The sequence below is a fragment of the Camelus bactrianus genome, chromosome 16 (genome assembly GCF_048773025.1).
Source record: "Camelus bactrianus isolate YW-2024 breed Bactrian camel chromosome 16, ASM4877302v1, whole genome shotgun sequence".
Taxonomy (NCBI): Eukaryota; Metazoa; Chordata; class Mammalia; order Artiodactyla; family Camelidae; genus Camelus; species Camelus bactrianus.
The window spans coordinates 46,068,444-46,084,424 of NC_133554.1; the positions used below are offsets into that span (position 1 = coordinate 46,068,444).

Sequence of the window (15,981 nt, forward strand, 5' to 3'; positions counted from 1 at the left end):
TGTGTCCTAGCTTGTCCTTTTTTCTCCATTCTAATTCATTGCCATGGAATTTTCCCACTTATAAGTGAGTATCAGTAGGATAATTAATGGCCCAAATGAGCCAAACCAACCCACAAAGAAGGCTCACATTTGTGGAATCACCTTCCAGATCAGTAAGCAATCATCAGGCTTATGAAAACACCTATCATAAACGAAATGGTGGAATCCTGACATGGTGTTTGATGGTGGCTTTGAAAAGTATTGCATTTCATAGTTGTGAAATATCCCAAAATAATCTCACAAGGAAGGAAAGATCAAAGAAAAGAGCGATTTAAAAAAGATCTTATTTCTCTCTTTCTCATGCATGAGAAAGAGCACAGAACATGGATGCAGTGGTTGCCCCAGCTCGGCCCTTGTGAGAACTGATGTAACCATGGTAACCGGGGCTGGCCTTTTAGTTTGGCAGATTCAGATTCTAGAACTGCTGGTTGGATTTGCCCAAAGTCCCATGAGGGAAAGTTGGGGAACTTCAAGTGCTGAATGGCTCATTCTCTGGGGAGAAAGCAAACCTAAATCTTGGTTCCTAAGTGCTGGGGAGAAGGACAAGCCCTACATAGCAGTCAGAAACCCTTATATCTTGCAAACTTGCCTTTCTTAAAAATTATGGTGTTCAAGGTAAAAACACTTTGACAATATTGAAGAATTTGGCTGAATACTGAATTTGGGCTGAAACACCAAACTTTCCTTTGGAGGTACATATATTTTGAAAGCAACACAACAGATAATTTTCTTGAAATAAGCAATCATTAAAATGTCAAGGAATCGTATCTATGATTTGAAATTCCCATGATGCCTCTAATGAAAGCACTGCTTATTTTGACATTAGAGAAATAGAATTAAAATATATATGTATATACGTGTAAGTATGAAAATTCCTCACCTTTCTTGTAATTTCTTGAGTTTCTCAGGGCCTGCCTTTATTTTAGTGGCTTCCTTTTCATCTGTGAAACCAGAGACCTCCATTCTGCTCCCAGTATCATTTTGATTTGGGAACTCAGACACTTCAAAGAAAGTAAAAGGTATATTTTCTTGCAGGGACCCAGGTACATGCAAATGATCTTGTAAGTTCATTTGTGATGGAGGGGAGCTGGAAGACTCCACCAAGGACAAGCTGCTTTGATGATTTAGTAAGAGATCTTCTGTATATAATGGAGCCTCCTGAGATTGGCTTGTTAAAGTAATATCTTCTGCTCCCCTGACATCAAATTCATGTACACTGTTTACTGGAAAATAACTGTGGTTTTCAGCACTGGCCAGGAGATTCCTATGTCTAATGACGGACAGTGGTTGACGAACATTGAACCTGGAGTTTCTCTCTGAGTCTGAATTAGGGACGAAAGTAGATGACATTGACAGGTCTCCTGGAGTATCATCTCTCAGAGCAGAATGCATTAATGATCCAGGAGTGTTACAGGATGAATTCATTGATGATCTTGGAGATGGTGGTCTGCTAGCAAGAAAACAGTCAAAAGAATTACTAGAATCATTTAAATAGGCTTGCCAGTCTCTTTGATAATCATGAGGACCAGGCCTATCTTCCATAGAAGTACCACCAGTAAATAATACATTGTCAGCATGGAGATCATCATCTGGGCTGGGTTCTGATTTGGTGTCCCATGAATGAAAGATCTTTTTCTCATTGTCACTGTCACTGCTATCATTCTCTTTAGAAGACCCTGCATCAGGCAGCCTAGGCTCTTGGAACATACTTGGCCCAACAGAAGGCTGTTCTGTCACTGGCTCCATTGCACTGCTTATTCTTAATAAGCCAGGACTGAACTCACTTCTTCTTATAGAGTTAGCTCTGCAATTTGCAGGATGGTCTACAAAACTCTTATTTTTGGCCTGAGTGGCCGATGTCCCAAGAAATCGACTTCTCTTACGACTGGAAGGAGAATGGAGTGGGAGCATACCGGCCAACAAAAGTTCTTCCTCTGTGTGGGTTTCCTCTTCCGTATCATCATTTTCTCCTCTAGGGTTTAAGGATAAAACGGAATAAAAATCTTCATCTCTGAACTGAAATGTCGTTCTTCTGGGCCCTCCCAAGTTGGTGCTTATGAACGGTGGCCCCAGGGACTCGCTCAACAGTTGAGAACCACTTGTTCCTTGGAAGGCCTGGGAGAGGGCTGGGTGCGGCTCATTCTGGGCAAGAGCACTCAGGTCTCCTTTCTTGGCTCTCTCGGGGGTTTTCTCTGTCACCGTCACTAGCTGTGAGGAGGAGACTAAGTTTCTTCTCTCTCGAGTTGGCCTCTTCATCTTGGTGTCACTTGTCCGTATTGGACCTTCTTGTTGAACTACTGGATCTGCATTGAGAAGAGACAGGTTTATCATTCTCTTATAGGTGCTCATGGGGGAAAGACCTCTGACACACAGGGCAAGAGTCCCTCAAGGCAGCCAACCAGCCCTAGAGAGGAAGAGTGGCGGGGTTATGGTGGCTGGACGTGCCAAAGAAGGACAGTAGAGTCAGCTTCATTTTACTGCCTATGAACTCTGGTACATTTGCGGCGTTCAGGTTGGTTCTGGGGACACGGGGTGACCCTGAGGATACAGAGCCTTTCTGCAGAAGCTTTGGGAAGACTATCCATCCCCACGTCTGCCAGGGCTGATGAGTAAAATCTCTCAAATGATGGTTTTCTGAGGGGAAGGTATAGCTCAGAGGTAGAGCGCGTGCTTGACATGTATGAGGTCCTGGGTTCAATCCCCAGTGCCTCCATTAAATAAGTAAATAAACAAACCTAATTGCCTCCCTCCCCCACCAAAAAAGAAAAGAAAAGAAAAGAAAGAAAGCTGGTGGTTTTCCCTTCCAGTATTTATTGAGAAGAAAACACAGCACTCCAGGAATGACATCTACAGAAACCACCAGGACTTCCTCATCCCAGTTCGTTCAACATACGTTTAGGACACTCCTGCTTCACACATGTCTTTACAAAATCTTAAGAAAAGTACAATCTAATTTGGCGGATCAGGAGGAAGACTCTAGAAGCTGGTGCCCAGTTAAATTGATCATTGGGGTTACATTTGCTATTTAGTTCAAATAAAAACCACAACCCTCTCATGACAGCATTATCTCCTCAGTCAGAACCTCTGGCTATGATAGAATTCCTCTTTCTTGCCCCCTGAATCTAAAAAGTAGGAGGAGGTATAGTAAGAGGAGAGAGTTCAAGAGCCCAAATGGGTAGGAATTTCTATTGGCGAAATCATTTGGTCAAAACTTGCCCTATAAAAATAATGAACAAGCACTGCTTATTGCGGGCACCACGCTAACTGTGTTACATACACACAGGCTTGTGACCCTATGGGGCAAATGCCACAATCATACCACATCGTAAGTGAGGACACCAAGGCTTAGGAAGCCACATAATTTGCCCAAGGTCATATTTTCAGTGAGTCATGGAATGAACATCTGAACTCAACTCTGCCTGATGCTACAGTTTGTCTTTGCAACCTCTACCCCGTGTTACCCCTGAAGACACTGGCTGGACTAACAATTTCCTCGTGAAAACAAGGATCCATTTAATTCATCGTGCGTGTGTGTGTGCGCGCGCGCAGGTGCACTGTTGAGGGTTTTTTGAAAAACACTGAACCTCTTTCTCTGATGCCCCTTATCCATGTTCCTTCCTGACATCAGCCTTCCCCCTCTGCCCCCCTCACCGCTATCCCGCAGGATCTGGCGAGGCCCTGCTGCCCTTATTGTTTGATTTCTAAAGTGGCTCACCCTGTAGAGTGGATGGGGTGCCCCAGGTCCAGGAAGTCCTGTGTGGTAACAGCTCAGGCAGGTGGAAAGCAAATCCTCTGAGCAACCAGCTTAGCCGAGGGCTCAGTCAATACTGACTCGTTTTAATTGAGGTACCTCCTGGGGGTGGGGGGGCGAGCACCAGTTTGAGTCTCTGATGTCCTGATACTCTGTAAGCCTCTTTTATTGCTTACTGCATGGGACGCTCAGGGACACAGTGAGAATCTTTACTCATCAGCTCTTCTAGAAATCAGTTAAGCTTTCCTGTTAGGCCCCTCATGAGTTTTATGAACCCAGTAAGAGACATGGGAGCAGGATGCTCTGGGCATCGGGCTGTGGATGTACAGGAGGGGAGCTGTGTGCCCACCCAGACCGAGCTGATTGCATTTTAAGGAACAATTGCTTTCTATGTGACAACCTGAATTCTCCTTTTTTTTTTTCTTTTTTACTTTTTTGGAGAAAAAACTGATGTGGAAGATTTGGAAGTGTAGGCTCTGGCTGATGACTTTTCGTGTTGAATTTGGTGAAGGGCCTCAGAAATTAGCTAGCAAGTGCTGGGACCTGAATCTTCGCATTGTTCCCAGAACACACGGAGCTGCCCCCTCTGCCCTGAGGCTTCGGGAGACACCTAACAGGCCAAAGAATTAGCTTGAGCCACTTCTGAAAAACAGAAACTGCAAACAACAGGAACCATAGCTTATTTCACGGAAGCCACCGAGCTGTCACCTGGTGACACTGGCTGCTGGGGCAGGAGAAGTCACAGGCTAGGTGCTGCCCTGCAGCTCTGCGGGTTCCTGAAACACCCCAGGGGGCGCGTCTCCACCCTTCCTGGTCACCACAACTGCCTTCCTCTCTAAAAATTCAGTTCCTGGTGTGTGTGTGTGTGTGTGTCCCCTAAAGGTGGCAGACTGTGCCATTCTATATTTATGCTGTTTCAACCCTATTTCTTGTGTCTATCAAATAGGGAGCAGACATCATAGCTCTGGGCCTGGGGATAGACACCCAGTTTGGTGCCAAGGATATGTGACTCATGCTGAATGCCTCTCCAGATGGGCTCCAGCTGAGTGGAGCGCCTGCCATTCCTAGGAGTTCCACTAGGTACATCTGAATGTTCTAGGTGCCATGAGAGGAAACCAGAAAAATCATCCCTCTGCCTTAAGACTATGTCTTTGGTCTAGACTTCTGCATGTGTTTGATCAGCAGTTTCCTATATTCTTACAGCTATAGACTTGTCATTGTTTCCCTCTGGTTATAAAAGTAGTCAATATTCTTCAAAGAAAATTTGGAAGATACAGTAGAGGTCATTGAGGACTGCTGGGGAGATGGCCGGAGAGGAACTAGCAGGAGCTGAGTGCCCACTGTGATCAAGTGCTGGTCAGAATCTTATTTCCTTTAGGTATTAGAGCCATGCAATAAGGTTGACTTCATTATCTTTATTTTAAAACATGGGAACCCACATTGGCTACTTGACCACCCAAGGCTCCACCGCTGGGAGGAGGAAGACCTGGAGGCAGAAGTGAGGGCTGCCCTTCCCGACAGGAGGCTTCAGATCACTGGGGGCCCGTGGACACCTGGCTGCTGCAGATTCCCATATGTTCTCATTGCTCCTGACTTCAAGCCATCCAGATACAGATATATTCACACGTGTCCACCACAGTATATTTCATATTTTTAAGTAAAGGCTACTGTGTTCATTAGGTGGTGAGGAAGGGTGATGCTCAGTGGTTTCCCCAAGCAGAAGAACAGATCCTTGGCAAGGCTGGCTGTCAAATGTTGCTTTCCTTGACTCCCAAGGGGGCTCCTTAGTACCCATTCCTCCTTTTGCCACTGCAGGAGAGGACAATGTGCCTAGCAGAGGAGTGTGGCTTGGGCCTTAGTATGAATGCTCAGGACTGAAAGAGGAGGTATCCACCGAACCAATGTTTTGAAATAAAGCATGGATTTGTTCTGATGTCATTTCTTACACATTAAGATCTTGACGCCTTGGATCAGAGGGGAGAAGATCTCTGCAGGAGGTGAGCAGTCTTGTCATCCACAGACACCTGTCTACCCCTCCTGGGAGGTGGGCGGGAACTGTGGCCAGGTGAGACATCCCCAGAGCTGCAGACTGCTTCTCTGTCCTGGCCCCCAACACCTACTACCCACCACTCCCCTCTCCAGAAGCCCAGCGGAGGGCATCCCCTCAAAACCAGGCGCAGTCACACTTACGGAGTAACGGCAGAGGAAGGTAAGAATCTCCCCCTGCCCTGCCTTTTCCCACCAGCCTCCCTTGGAAAAGGAAAGTTGATCCAATAGTTGGCTTTTAAAACCTTTTACGTATTTCATTGTGAGCTACGGTCTCTTCACATCAAAGCACAAGTACCTAAAAACCATATGGAATTCACCAGGTAACAGCGCAAGTCTGTCTGAGGCCCACGGTGCCTGAGCCACGGGGCCCTTACCTGCTCCCCTGAGGGCCAGCGCCTTCCCGGGCAGCCGCGGTTTCTGTCTGCTTCTGTCCCCGCACGCTCTCGGGCTCTGCAGGTCTGGGCTGACTGTCAGTCTCCCCAGGTCTGGCCTCTTCTTCCTTGATAAAATCTGTGGTGCCTGGGCTGCTGAAAGGTGCAGAATCTTTTCAATAATTAGTTTTTTACAGGGAAACATCTTCTGTACAGAGAATGTTTAGAGGGTCCTCAGCAGGGAAGGCGGTTAAGGGAACAATAGACCCAGGAGGTCAGGGAAGAGCTGGATTTGAAACCTGTTTCCACAACCTTGCAGCCACGTGGGCTTGGACAAATCACTTCTGGAAGATTTGGTTTCCCTACCTGTTACGTGGAAATAATAGTAACTTCTTCACAAGGCTCTTATTACCATTAATAAGCACCCATGACACCTGCTATGGGGAGTCTCTAGTGGGGGGCTTTTGTTTTGCTAAGACGTTTCCAGCGTCCTAATTCATAGACGTCGGGGTAGGCCTGTTGGTAAAACTGTCAAGAGCCTTCTACATTAAAAAATTTTTTTAAATTCTTTTTTTGGTGGGGGGAGGTAATTAGGTTTATTTATTTATCTGTTTTTTAACGGAGGTACTGGTAATTGAACTGGTAATTGAACCAGGATTGAACCTTGTGCATGCTAAGCGTACTCTACCCCTTGAGCTACACCCTCCCACCCAAGAGCCTTCTACATTTGAGACACACAGAGGCCCTGCTCCCCACGTGCTCATCCAAGTTTGAATCACAGCCCGTTTTGCACCCACATACTCGTATCCCTGGGTGGTTTCTTAGCAGCTAGCATGGCCTTCCAGAAAGGTTCCAAGCACCTGGGGACCATATACCTTTTTTCTTGCCTATATATATGTGACCTGCCACTGTGCTGGGGTGATAGACTCACAGGAAGACTGTATGTATATTGTGAACATGAATTGAGTTCCATATATATATATATATATATATATATATATATATATATATATATATTTAAATTCACATTCTGAATTAGGTTGCTCATTGGTACGAATAATCTCAGGTTTCTTCTTCACGTGGATTAAGCATCAGCGCATGTGAGTTTGGGGAAAGTTTTGTCATTTTCCATGCATCTCTGCGAGTCCCTGAGTTCACAGGCAGTTAAACTGAAAATCTAGACTAAATGCTTCCAAGAAAATTGGCCTGGCTCACCCCCATTTTGGACAGTTCAGAAATTTCACAAATAGCTGTCGCCAGCAGGCAATGGGGGTAAAGCTGGGAAGGGTCCCCTAGTCGTGTGTGAGAGAACAGCTTTTCTTGGCACGTGCAGACAGCTGGATCTGTGTGCCACGGTGTGAGTTGTGGTTGTGTAAATAGTTTTCATCCAGATTCAGGAAAGGAATGAAAGTTCTCCTTGGCAGCCCATGAAGCCTAGTTTAATACAGTGATTAGATACTACCCTGCTGTCCCTGACGGGCCCTCGCAGGGGAAGGCAGTGGGTTCTGTGCTCTAAGACAGAGTGGATCGTGTTCCACAGGGAACTTTCTAGAAGAGGAGAACTGCTGGTGGTATCAATTCCAGCTTAGGACAAATTGGTGCAGTCCAGAGGGGTTGTGGGCATGACCAGAAAGGAGAGAATTCTCCAGAAAATGAGAATATAGTCTTTGGAGGGTGTAGGGTGGTGATTAGACAGGATGTCACTGACCCAAGATGGGGGAGAGGGGAGGAGGGTGAGAGAGAGGATGGAGGGCTTTACAGTAAGGGACCCGGCACAGAGGAAAGGGGGGGGGGGGCTTTCTCAGCCCTAAGAGCTGCATTCCTCCAGTAAAGAGGCTTCTCCCCATCACTGAGGCTTCATCCCGCTCCAGCTTTCAGAAATCAACGGCTGCCTCCTGCCTGGCACCTGATGAAGGGGAGGCAGCGGCGGGATTACTATTTACCGAGGAGGAGCAGAGGAAGGACCAGGTAAGGGACAGGCCTGGGGCACAGGCCAAGTCCAGTGCGTACTCAAGATCTGGCCCAAAGGTTCTTGTTGCAAGGATTTTACTTTGATTCCCAGCAGAACATTCAAATTTCCTTCACACTCCAGGCAGCAGTCTGCAACCCACCACACCTCCACCCCATCCACACCCCTACTCCCTCAGGGGGAGTGGTCCTCCCTCCCAGAGGACCTTTCTTCCCTGGCCTGTACTAGCCTGTGCCAGCCAGCAGGGCCCTGGAGGTCTCTTTCCACTTTTATGTCCACTGCATCTGCTCTGACTCTGGCCAGAACTTTCACAGTATTCCAAAATTGCCTAAGGTGTGTGTCTCTTCTCTTCAACTGAACTGTAAGCTCCTGAGGGATGAGGACCCTGTCTTAGCCTCTGTGTGGCCTCAAACTCCCCTGCAGGACAAATAATCGCCTAGGAGGATTTGCAGGGCTTGAGAAGATGCATTTGGCTGAAACCATGGGAATTCCAAAAGTAGAACCATTTTTTTTTCTTGTGCTGAACACCCAGGATGACTTAAGATAAGGTTATTTTGTTTTCTTGTTCAAAAAAGTACTTTCTTCAAAGCATCAGATCTCTTAAATAATTTCCAAAATGATTTCCATAACTCCTCTAACTGAGTTCTCAGCAAACTAAAGTAATAAAGCTGAAAAACTGGAGATTGTTTTACCAAGCCTGGCAATGAAGAAAACACTGCTGAGAGAGCGGGCAGAATCCTCTGACTTTGGGCAATTTGAATCTCAGTATCTATATCTGTAAAATGGGAATATTCTTATCTTGTTCAGTTATTGTAAAGTTTAGCAATGATGTATGTTAATGGCCTAACTCAGTGTCTGGTGCTTATCAGCTGCTAAAAATGGTAGCTGCTGCTTCTACCATAAACCGTGAAAATACTACGAATAATAATTGGAAATCTGAAGTCACTCCCCTGAGATAACTGAATTTGACCAGAAATTTATTGTTATGTAGGCTTTATAGATTGAGACTAACTTATTCAGCAGCCTTTATTCCTTTGAAATTCTTGCTGACTCTCTCCCTTAATCCTTTTATAGAATCCAAAAGGTAAATAGCAACTCTTTTTTAATTATAATTTGTTCAGCAAATACTCCTGTGCCTTTGCTATGTAATAATCTGAGGGCTCACAAAGGTGAGTAAGACATTTTAGCCTAAAGATTATAATCGAATTCGGCTGCATCACTGACTCCTTCCCTGTGATACTCTTTGAATTCTATGGAAAGCCAACTCTTGCAAAATATTCTTCTCTATCTGCAGTTGCAGTCACAAATGAGGTGACCAGAGCTGCACACGTTGTATGTACGTGAATTCCAGTTCCTAATCACCATAGCTGCACCCAAAGCGAACCAAACCTCAGACTTCTGAAGCCTTTCTAAGATGGCTGTGTCACGTATATTAACTTGCAGGAAGACCAAGTTATATTTACACTGAAAGGTGAGCTATAACTTCCTCTCCAGGTAGCAGGACACACCCTTTGCCTCACAGAGAACGGGATGAGGTTGTGTTCAGGAGTTTCATTGCCAGGCAACTTAGCATCCTAAAAAGTTGGTCGGCAAATTTTGGGAAGACTGTGGCTGGCTTTGGGCAACATGAAGCCCATATCTTTCTAGTATCTGGGCAAAGCGATGCCTCTAGGAACAAAGAAGCCAAACAGCTGTTGACATAATAGGTGTCCGCCTCAGATCTCTTGACAGTGCAGGGACACTGACTGTTGACTGAATAGTTCTTAATTTGACTAGGAAAGGGAAAAAGGTAGAAATCTTATATTTCTACACGACCCTGATGACTAAAAAGCGAGACCACTGAACGGTCCACGTTAATTCCCTGCACCTGATGATCATAAATTTCCTCACCTCACCTGATCACCTGCCACATATACAGACACACTGCTGGATAAACAAAGTCAAAAAGAAAGGTGAAGAGAAATGTCCATATCCTGAACCTTTACCCCTCCCCCATGCCATCTTGACTTCGCTGCCCAGATCCTACGAGATGCCAAGTTTCTGCCTAAGAGATGCCCTTTGGGAAAAAAAAAACTTATTGCTCCCTTCAGATAGTGGCGAGAATGGCAGCTTAATCACGAGAGCTGATGTTGCCTTGGTGTAAGTGGCAGCTTTCTGTACAGTCACAAATAACAGGCGGTGTCTGCCCGTCTGAGAGCGTGGGAGATGTGTGTTGTCTCACGTACCCAGAGGAGAGCTTAATTAAAGCTTAATTATGGATCATAAATAGCTTTATTTGGGGACCCGGGAGGTGGGTTTTTGATTTGGGGAAGTGTAGGGCCTAATAAGTAGTCAGGAGAGAAAATGTAAACAGCGACCGGGCCTTTTCATTTGTCCCTCCTCGGTGTGGTTCTGAACGGGCTTTCAGAGGCAGCGTGTGCTTTCCCAAAGGCCTACCCCTGGGGCCACCCTCTTGGGGCGGCTCGGCGTGCCCATTCCCAGAGCTGAGGGTCTGATCTGACACACAAGAGCCGGTTCAGTTTCTGGTAGTTAATGATCCAGACTGTGGCAGACACAGGAGTGAAGAAATCAAATGAGTCTCCAGAGCTGATGGGATTTTATTGGTGGCTCGCTCCTCCTGTGCTAGGAGGAGGCTGAAGGAAGTGGCAGCAGCTGTCTGGTCTTCTGCTCCCCCTCACACACCTCCTGCCGTGGTTCATGGCACTGCCCTCTGGCCCCCCCACAGCCCTCCCATCCACCTGACTCCTGGGAGCTTGAAGTTCACCCCACCCTGGCCCCCAACTCCACCATGCCATGTGCCTTGCCGAGGGCGTCTTACCACACGAGGTAAATTTTACTGGGCCTCCTGGGGCCGGGCAGGCACAGCACAGGGGTCTCGGCCGGGCTGGGGCAGGAGATGGGGAAGTAGCACAGGGCTGCGGGGGACTCGGGCATGGGGCCTGGGGAGGATGCGGTGGGGCTCAGGAAGGAGGGAAAGGAAACCGGAGGGAGGTAGGGGGAAGAGTCCTGGGCCGCTGGTGGGGCGGGGGGCACTAGTGGCAGGAGGAGGCAGCAGCAATTGGTATTGGGCTGCAAGACGGGGGAGAAAGCAAAGACGGAGCAGTAAGGGGAATATTCAACACAGAACAGGGGGTGCTCGCTGCTGTCACCTGCACAAAAGAAAAAGAGCAGTCAGGAGGCAGCACTCACGGTGGGGAAGGACATTAAAACGTCTGTGCATGAATCAAGACGCAAAAATCGTTCTTCGGTGGAGGGAGTGGGGTGGGGGTGGCATCTCCAGGTGGCACAGCAGGCACCCAGCAGGGATCTCACAGTCACTGAGGAGTTAATCAGGCAGAACGGCATCACCATCACACCCCTTTCCAGCCAGTCGGCTCCAGTGTCCCTGACAGATGCAGGAAGTTCTTTCCCACTAAGTTCCCACGTGGAAGCTCTGGGTCCCTTCTCCTCTCCCACAGCCAGTCTCATTAGCTGTTCTGGCAGCAACATATGGAGGCCCGCAGGCTCTCACTTAGGTAAGGCTCTCTCCCCAGGTCTTCCAGCTGCCCCTGGTGGGAGGCTGTGGTCATGCCCTAGCCTGGCCTTTCTGCTGCAGCCGGGGAAGCTTGGGAAAAGAGAAAGAAGCAGAGAGACCCTGGTGGGCTCGTGGGAAGGGAGAGAGAGCAAGTGGGGAGAAGCAGGTGGACGGGAGGGGGAAATGTCCAAGTGAAGTTAATGATTTGTTTGCTAACCTCGCACTCAATCTGCCAACCTTGCTGGAGTCACGATCCAGAGAGACCCCCTCATGCACGACAGCTCTCTCAGCTCTGCCACTATCCAAGCTGGGTCACCTTGGATCAGCGGCTTACCTCCTCCCAACCTGTTTCCTCGTCTGCAGAATGAGACAGGTGTTTTCTCTAGCCCTGCTCCTCCAAGAGTAGGCCTGAGACCGGCAGCATGGGTGTTACCTGCCAGCTTCTTAGAAATGCAGAATCTTGGCTCACCCCAACCTATTGAATCAGAACCTGCAGTTTCTCGAGGTCCCCAGGTGCTTCCCATAAAGTTGGAGGAGCAAGGCGGTGAGACAGTTGCCTGGACCTCTGATGAGAATCACCTGTAGGGCTTGTTTACAAACATCTTTGCGGACCCCTTCATTGGAAATTCTGATGCTCTGGGTCATGAATGGGAACCAGGTACAGGAATTTCAATTAAGTACCTCCCTGGTGATTTTTTTTTTAAATCTTTTTTAGGGGGTAGGTAATTAGGTTTATTTATTTATTTTTTAAGAGGAGGCACTGGGGATTGAACCCAGGACCTTGTGCGTGCTGATGCGCTCTACCACTTTGAGCTATACCCTCCCCCCTCCCTGGTGATTCTTATTATCAGAGAAGCTTGGGAAATTCTGGAGCTGAACTTGGTTCCAGTGCTAAGATGCCATCGTTATAACCATCCGGCTGAAAACCATTACTGATGGAGGCGGGGTATCAGGCCTAAAACTGGAATCCTCTACAGCAGCGGACACTGTTACCCACTCCTGCATTTCCAGATGCCTCCCTTGGCTCCTGGAGTGGTTCCCACTTCTTGGATCACGTCTCTGTAGTTGTTCTCTCCTGTCTTTCTTTAACTATTTTCACTTCCCCCTCTTCTAACTCCATCCGCTGTCACACGGGAGACACTCTTGTAGGTTCAGCCACTTACTCACTGGAGGCCGTTGGCTTCCTCCTGGCAGCCGGAAGTCCTCTGCTGAGCAGCAGACCTGGGTACCCAGGTGCTTCCAGCATCTCTTGGCTGTCCTGGCTATTTCTCAAAGACAACACCCATGGAACAGGAGCCACCCTCTTCTTGCTTTCTCAGCCTTGGCAAAGGCAACCACCATTGGCCTCGTTTTCTGGGCCAGAACTCCAGGTTCTTTTTGATTCCTCCCTTTTCATCATTCCCATCCCAACAGTCACCAAGTCAGGTTTACTTCCTTAAACATCCCTCTAGCCCAGGCCCTCTTCTCCACTCGCCTCTGCGTTTGCTCCAGGTCCAAGCCCTCTCACTTCTCTCTGGGTCCACTGCAGCTACAGCTTGTTTGGTCTCCTGGCCTCTGTCTGGCAGTCCTTGCTCCCCCAGACAGCCTCCCTTCCTTGACACAGTCAGCTGTTAACATTGCCAGTCTGCTGGCATTGCTCCCCTACTTAGATCTGATGCTTCATTGCCTCTAGCGTGACATTCAAGGCCCTTGGGGGCGTGGTCCTTGCTTACCTGTAGGGTGTCAACTTCATGCTCCACACTGCCTAATTTGTAGTCTGACCCTAAACCAGAGCTTCTCAAACTCAAATGTACATACAGATCTCGCAGAGATCTTGTTAAATGCAGGTACTGATTCCGTAAGGCTGGGCTGGGACCTGAAGTTCTTGCATTCCTAACAGGCTCTCAGGTGATGCCTCTGCTCCTAGTCTGGGAACACCTTGAGGCATAAGGCCCTAGACTCTTTGTAGTTCCTTGATGTAGTTCCTTGGTGTCGGTCTGTCTGTCCTCTCTCTCTTCCCCCTCTGCCTCGCTGTCTCCTCTATGCCTTTGCACACTCAGAGCGTCCCGCTGGGCACATCTTTCTGAACTTCCTCCCCTGGCTACATCCCCTGTCCTTCAGGATTTCACCTGACTTGGCCCTCCCCACAAATTCTTAGAACTTACCGTGGTCAGGGTTTGTTGGTGTCCTGCCCTCCCACTAGGCTGTGAGCCCCTGGAGGGTTTTATTTTTGTACCCCCAGCACCTAATATCAAAGTGCTGAATGAATGAGTGATGGATGGGAAAACCCACGCCCCCTGCACCATACACTCTGATACAGTGGGGGCAGCTGAATGTATTGCTGACATCCCATAGGTACTGGATAAATTGATGACTTAATTGATAATCAAAGAGTTAAACATTTTATAATCAGGTTTTAGCCTCTCACATCTCAAACTAAAATTCCTTTGGTTGAGCTATTCTCTTATAAAGATGCTAACTTGGGGGCAGCATATGGTGTTGGGAGCAGGCAACAGAGGGAGGGAGGACTGGGGTTAACCTTTACCTAAAGCCTTGTCTATACCCAGAATTTTAGTCCTCCTGTCTACCTGTGAGGTTGGTAATAACTCCATTTTACTCAAGAGGAAGCTGGGTTTGGAGAAGTTGCTAATTTACATTGATAGGGCTAGTAAGCGGTAGACCAGGATTGGAGCCAGAACCTCAAATTTCGGCCTCTGTGACACCTCTGTCTTAGCAGCATCACCATGAATGGACTGACAACTGATTCTCTTTATAAATATGGGAGCATCCACTTATGTTGGTTGTTTTCTAACTTGGGCAGGTAGCTTGGAAAGTTGTTGGATGCCAGTGGACTTGCCTGGAAACCACTACTCTTGGCCTTGCAGAGAAAATCTTCAACAGAATTTATTTGCAAGGTAAGTTATGAAGATTTGGGATTTGCCCTCAAATTTCTTGTCCTGGCTGCTCTTCAAATAAATATTTCCCGGTCCCAAAGACAGCACGGTTGTTTTAGATGTGAATCTTTTAAAACCTGAATGTACTGCTTTTTCTTAGTTTTACATCTTCACAATAAAGCCACTATTAGGCGGAAGAGGTTTCGCTGCTCCTACAAATTTGAGTCTGGTAATGATGAACACTGAACTCAGTAATAAGCGAGGATAATTTCAGAACATTTGGCTTTGTTTTAAAGGGCAAGATTTTGGAAGCTGGCTCACCGGACTCCATCCAGATCCGTTTTCCTGGCACGTAACTCGGGGGACTCTGCCCGGGCTCTGGGTGAGAGGAAAGGGCAGGACAGGGCACACTCACATCCCAGGAGCCTGGCACTGGGGTTGAGAGTGCTTTAGGGCTCCAGGTGCCAGAACCCCACAGCACAATGGCCTTTGGATGCCTCTACATGTCCTGGAAAGGAGAGGTGGCGTCTCTCCAAGTCAGGAAGGGGCTGGGAGGGGTTTGGGGACCAGGCAGGCGTCCAGGAGTCAGCGGCCACTATAGCTCCCTGCACTCACCAGGCCTGCTGTCTGCTGGGCTTCCCACTGGTTCGTACAGGTCGACAGGACTCAGATCCTGGGTACAGACTGGGTCTTCAGTAAAGCGTAATCCCCAAGCCTCCCTCTGCTTATGAAAGATGAGTATGTAACTCTGCTAGGCCTGTTTCTCCCCCCACATCAGTGTTCACCTTGGTCATGAAGTAGGATTTCTGAATCAACTGCACATCAGACCCAGCTGGGTCCTGACTCACTGCCTGAATTTTCCATGTCTTTCTGGAGGGAAAGCAACTCTCTGGCTTGGTGGTGAATGCTTTCTGATTATTCATCTTTTTCCATTTTGTGTTTCGCTTTGGAAATTCAGGGTGTAGTAAAAAATGTACCTGCATTTGTGTTAGGAGTTTAAAAACACAAGTCTGATTTTTCTTGGTAAAGGAAAAAAGACTGGTGGTGGTGGCAGGGAGGCAATATTTCTAGTCCATTCTTCCTACTGAATGCAGCTCTCGTGTGCAAGATACCATAAGGCTATCGTGTATCGAGTGCTGTGGTGTTGGGCTGAGCGTACATTTTATGATTGAAACCCCCCAGCCATCCCAGAGAGGGACACCTGTTCTGCGCCTCACCCCCCCGGCTTCGCCGTTTTACAGATGAGGAAACTGAGGCACAGAGAAGTTCCTTGCACAAAGGGACACAGCAAATGAGAAACGGGGCCCAGATGCTGATCCAAGCATTTTGACTCTAAAGCACTTGCCCAAAAGTGCTGCACAAAGAGAGGCAACAAGGACAATCACAAGCCAGCTCTAGATACAGCTCCATGGAAT

The 15,981-nt window shown here is 47.7% G+C and overlaps 1 protein-coding gene and 1 non-coding gene across 5 annotated transcripts in view; one reads left to right on the top strand and one right to left on the bottom strand.

Moving 5' to 3' along the window:
- The window catches only part of MARCHF10 (membrane associated ring-CH-type finger 10), an 88,497-nt gene that overhangs the window by 23,563 nt on the left and 48,953 nt on the right, over window positions 1–15,981 (bottom strand). For 3 of the 4 annotated variants that reach the window (XM_010956006.3, XM_010956005.3, XM_074343442.1), the window contains 2 exons: window positions 6,214–6,366; window positions 920–2,342 (listed from right to left, as the gene is read on the bottom strand). In XM_010956006.3, the coding sequence (XP_010954308.2) occupies window positions 920–2,342; window positions 6,214–6,366 (1,576 nt within the window). The remainder of the gene's footprint in view (window positions 1–919; window positions 2,343–6,213; window positions 6,367–15,981) is intronic. The other variant, XM_074343440.1, reaches the window with a different exon arrangement.
- On the top strand, window positions 2,680–2,752 carry TRNAV-GAC (transfer RNA valine (anticodon GAC)). The gene has a single exon. It is a non-coding gene; the product is annotated as a tRNA-Val (tRNA).